Source organism: Argopecten irradians, unplaced genomic scaffold (genome assembly GCF_041381155.1).
Source record: "Argopecten irradians isolate NY unplaced genomic scaffold, Ai_NY scaffold_0999, whole genome shotgun sequence".
Lineage (NCBI taxonomy): Eukaryota > Metazoa > Mollusca > Bivalvia > Pectinida > Pectinidae > Argopecten > Argopecten irradians.
In genome coordinates, this window is record NW_027188466.1 from 1 (window position 1) to 5,826 (window position 5,826).

General features: G+C 31.9%; 1 protein-coding gene across 1 annotated transcript; it reads left to right on the forward strand.

Moving 5' to 3' along the window:
- Nucleotides 1-4,347: 4,347 nt before the first annotated feature.
- Nucleotides 4,348-4,788, forward strand: LOC138313859 (merozoite surface protein CMZ-8-like). Its single transcript, XM_069254121.1, has one exon. It carries the CDS (start codon nt 4,348-4,350, stop codon nt 4,786-4,788), a length of 441 nt encoding a protein of 146 aa, XP_069110222.1.
- The last annotated feature ends 1,038 nt before the right edge of the window (nt 4,789-5,826 follow it).

Consider the following 5,826-nt stretch of genomic DNA (forward strand, 5'->3'; position numbering starts at 1 on the left):
AAACGGTTCAGGTACTGTACAATATAAACTAGTTTAGAATCATTCTGTAAACTTATTCAGCAGCATCATATATCATTTTAAGTGGATTGCGAAGAAAATAAGAAAATATAGTGAATTGCATTTGATTATTCAGTTAATAATATTCCCACGGCATTCAACAGATACAAGTGGTGTCGTGGTAAGTCCTGAGCTTTCTATGCTGACGGCCCGGGTTCAACCCTTATTGGAGGCAGATTGTTTTTATTTTTTTTTTATTTCATATTTTTATTTGTTGTTAATTCACCATGCTTGAAAATATTCTTTTATTTTGTCTTTATATTTATTTTTGTTTTATTTTATTTTTATTTTCCAAAAGTTTATTCCAAACATAGACATGTACTGTACTATAGCATATACACTAAATTACGAACATCCCACTATTACGGCCACTTATTTTCATTTCCGATTTTTTTTCTCTTCAGAAATACAATCACACCGCTATTCCGTTTTACGACCGATTTTCATAGTCCCAACGACCACTAAATTAACACTAATTGACCCTTTGATTATGACCACAGGCACATGTGACTTCACACCTCGCTGTGCCTCACCTTCCCGCACGCAGTCTTTTGTTTCCGTCGACCTAATTATCAGATTATCTACCTGTGCTAGGAGAGTGTTAATCGCCATCATTTGCATACTTGTGACTGGCAGTTGACGTGATCGAAACCACAAGTAATGCAACGTTCTTTCGATAGCCCTGGTGGCGAAATCGAACGATTTAGGCAGTTCTTTCTCATACGTGTAACGCCAATGGAATTAAAATTCTTTAATGTATGAGATATATTGATCTTATTTCAGATATTTATGAAGTACCGTACGTCAATCATCTCATTTCAATAGATGTGTCATCTATTTTGTTGCGGTAAACAATCGGTGTTTTGCATTAGTTAAAAGTACGCTTGACTATTGCACAGTAGTCTTTCAAACACTTTACCGATTGTGATCGTAAGTTATTATTTGACCAATCATTGCACATGGCGGGATAATTAAAATCGATTTACGTAAATATTAATAATAATTTACACAGATCAATACCAATTTTAAAACACATAGATTCTCATTTACCTCAGGTGATACTATGTGATAATTAAACCAGAGACATAGATAATTTAATAACTATCTAAATCTCTGATTAAACTAACGATATGTATTTGAATTATAATTAAAACATAATAGAAAGTAATGTCTAGAAAAAGTATTTTCATTTAGATTGTCAACAATTACTTCAGTGAAATTCAGTTTAAGATTTAAATAAGCACACACCATTAACTTTATTTAATTTAAAAAATATGTCTATGCTCTAGAAATAAATGGTATAGTCATTATATGTCCCTAATTTATCAAACTTTAAAAAAATATTTGTAAATTATTGGTTTTGATTAGATACGCATGCATTAAAATATGATATGATTAAGATTCTAATGGCCGACAAAACTAATTGATCAAATATAGTAATTTGCAAATTTATCTTAACCAAAATATATCAAACTGGTTTTTTCCCCACACGTACATGTACATACTCAGCATGCTATGTTATGTTTCTTATGTTTTTTTTTTATATAAATGTAATGTATATGTCATGTCAAGTTTATGTTGATGTCCCATGTATTTGTAAATGTGTTAAATGCAAAAAATTGAACAAAAAAATTAAAAAAAAAAATATATATATAATATACATTTATATATACATGTATATTGCATTTTCATAAAATTTCAATTTTGAAACAAAAATACAGTACATATATTATGTACCGGTAAGCTAGGATACAGAGTTTCTGTTCTTGATCGTCATGATCATAGAAGAAACCTGGTCCACCTCAGAATTAAGACCACCTCGCTATTAAGACCACTTTTACTCAGACCACTGGGTGGTTTTAATAGAGGGGTTTTAATGTAAATACTGTTATACATATTCTCAACACATGTTATATAATGTTTCTGACGTCCCTTGCTCATACACATTTTCATTTACAGCGGTTCGGAGCGGTAGGGAGCTGGGTTTTCGAGAAAAATATTTCAAAGATTAAAGGATAGATAACCACCCCATATATACATCTCTTCGTATCTGTAGCAGTGTGCAGCCAAGCGTGAAGGTGTGATACATTGATCATGACCACATCAAAACAATAAGCAGTGATCTAGAGTTGGCTGTTCTATTGTTTAGAGGATTAAGTGTCATTTTATAACGATATCTTATCGTTTGGTTGTTTATGCAAATTAAATGAAAAAAATTCGGAGGTGTTTAAAATATAAATGAAATTGTAATACATGTACGTACTATTCTGTACTAGGCAAATGTACTTATATAATTTGTAAAACAATGTTTTTTTTTCAGAGTAGATTATCATGTCAAAGTAAAATTGCTGAGTGAATCTGCTATAATATATATTGAAACCACTGAAGCTTATAATTTTCGTTACTGTAAAGGAAATTTTAGAAATATCAACCCATTTCAAATGATTGGACTGAACTAATTAAGTCTTCCCATCTTCTCCTCCCGGTAGGAGTATGTTATTTTTTCATTACATTGTACAGATCAATATGAAATATTTAATGTAAGTAGGAAACAAATTTGACATATTTCAGAGTCAGCCTAATTCAGGTATTCTCTGATAGCAGATAATAAAACCGTGATATTCCACAAATTTAGTACTAATCTGATAGATTTGTATCAATTCATCAAAACAGTAAAAAGTAAGCGTGTCACTATCCTTCATTAAATCATATACTACAATTATGTTTTTCTTGAACCAAGCCTTATAAGAACTGTTTTTCTACCAATCAAAGTAAATTATCATGTTCAAGCCTTATGAAAACAGTTTTGGAACCAATAGTCAAACTTCAAAGTAAATTATCATGTCAAAGTAAAATTTCTGAGTGAATTTGCGATCCGAATTTTGGACCTATCCTTGCTCCAAATTTTGCTGAACAACTTTCCATAATGTTTAATAAGAAGATATTTACAAATTGTAGTTAGAAAAGGACACTGATTACAATATTTGTCATCTAGGTAACTCGTGCAGTTACCGTTTGTTAGAATATGTGTTGTAATGTACTACAAACTTGATAGACATAGAGAAAAAATATTAACATGTTTTGACAAAAAACATCCTTCGTGCCATTTACATGTCGTTTAGTTAATTAACTCAGGTTATTTAGTTTTATAGTTGATATATATACATTCATGTACTTGAAACTTGATAAAGCATATACCGGTAAACAGCTGATAGCTGACAGAGATTTTTTTTCTCTCTTTCCCTCTCTTTCCCCTCTCTCTCTCTCCCTGATATGTTGTCAAAGTAGTATTAGTGAAGTTATGAAGCATGAAAGTCATCCTTTATGACAATATACGTTAGTTATATATGTTACACGGTCTGACAACCATTAATTTTTGTAGTTATAGATAGTATGGTGTTCTTAAACTTGCTAGATACATTTTTGTTAAACAGGAAATCCTTGATGTCATTCATATTAGTCATTAAAGGTCAAATACGTGTACGGTATTGCTTAAACATTATATGAGATTTTATATAATATAACCAGTAAGTTTTTTCTTGATATCTGAAGAATGCCTGTTTTTGTTTTTAACAAAAAAAAAAATCAATTTAATTTGACATTACAAGTCACCATAATGCTGAAACTTTTCAACATAAATACTTCCTCTTTGATTGAAGGTTCTGCACTGAAATGCATTATGTGTATTTAGAATAACTTGACCTGTACAAAATGTGAGAAAATAAATCAATGTGATAAATTATTACGACCAAATAAAAAAACAATTATTTGTATTAGTTTTTCAGCCTTAGTTTAAGTCCTGTTTTCTTTGGATCGTTTTCCAATTTGCAGTTATACTGATAATATAACCATTGACTTATCAACCTTTAACACTCGAATCAACTCCTATCATCCAGAAGTTTTACCGCAGCAGTACTTTCAGTACTTTGATTCTGTTTCAGGTTAATAAAGAAATTTCGAATCTGGAGAAAAGAATTAAAAGCATAGATGAAGAAAAAACATCGATAGATAGATGTTTTTCTCAAACATAACACAACTTACTTCATTAGTGTATTGAGGCCTTTCTTGAAGTCAAATTTTCCGGACAAATACATCGGTTCATCAGGATGTCAAGTCCTACAAAAAGACCTGCGATATTTAAAAATAGCATGCAATGGAAAGATTCCGAATGAACAAAACCTCACCAAGGATACGATATTAAATTTACTCCGTCAAGGGAAAAGTCAGACTCAGAGTGCCACAAATGCCGCCTCAATTCCAGTTGTCACTTCCGCGACACTGATAACATCTATGACGGCACCATCAACATCTATGACGGCACCTTCAACATATATGATGGCACCTTCAACATCTATGACGGCACCATCAACATCTATGACGGCACCTTCAACATATATGATGGCACCTTCAACATCTATGACAGCACCTTCAACATCTTATTCTATGACGGCATTGCAAGGTCCGCAACTCCAACCTCTTGCTCAACCCGTTTTCCAGGGATGGAACTTGCCTCAATCGCCCTATACTGGCTACAGCTACATGAATCCAATGTTGAACTTTAACTATATGAATCCTATGCTGAACTCGTCGCCCTATAATTTGCCTATGCATTCGCCTGCGCAGACATCGTATGTGAACCCTCCTGTGTTTCCTCCGCTACCACCAGAGGACCCCCCGGAGAATCCTCCACTGCCTCCACTGCCCGATGACTCGCCACCTGCCTCGCCATGACACATTTTATGAAAAATTGATGGACATTTAATACAAGTAGTATTTTGTTCAAATTTGCTATTTTTAAGCAAATGCTTGTTTTAATGTTAAAGTTTAAATAATAATCCTGACATATAACATTGAAAGATGGACACATATATGTATACAATGTAGGAGAGAAATTTCAAATAACATGTATGTCATTGAATATAATATGGCATATTAAATTTTGAAAGCTGAAATGCATTAACAGGTTTACAAATATGAATATAATGAAATTTCATTGGAAGGAATCTCAATGATCATGTTTTTTACTTTTTACAGTATGAAGGCCAAAAAGATAATATGTGTTTCTGGTTACATTCTGTTTCATTTGATGCATATAATTTTTCAAATCTCGGTGAATTATCGATTCAGCATTGTTTTCCCAAAAAATTTTGGGTGAAACATAAATATTTTATTCTTGGCCTGAGTTTCACTGTATTTTTGTTTTTGATGTAGAGCTATTTGCCTTTTATAAATTGTTAAGTGCTACTCGGTAACAATACATTACAGCACTGTCAGCAGGAAATGTATCGGTATTTATAAAAAACGATGTACAAAAGATACACGCAGTTGAATTGCACCTAATTATAATTAATTTATTTTTTAACGATGCAGTAAGTCGAAAAGAGAATTGAGCTGCACCATAAAGTACTATTTCATCCATTTAGGACTCATCAGTGGTGCTAGAAACCAAAAATGTCGAAAACAATTTCGATAAAAATAATTTTAGATTTTTGTTATGGGTTTATACCACATTGAGAGTAATTATCAAAAGTGTTTTTCAGAGCAAAATGTAAATTGTTTTGGATGCAGAATTTGCTTAAAAAATTGGAACATTTACAATGCATGCAATTTCAAATTGGAAATTTGAGCCTTCCATTGATCTTCAAACTTATTTTAAAAGTTGTTTAGACCACAGTGTAAGGATGACGCCTAACGTATATTGAAGTACGTATATTGAAGTTTAAGAAATTTCGTTTTCTTCTTTCCATTTTGGTTCTATTCTGATGAATA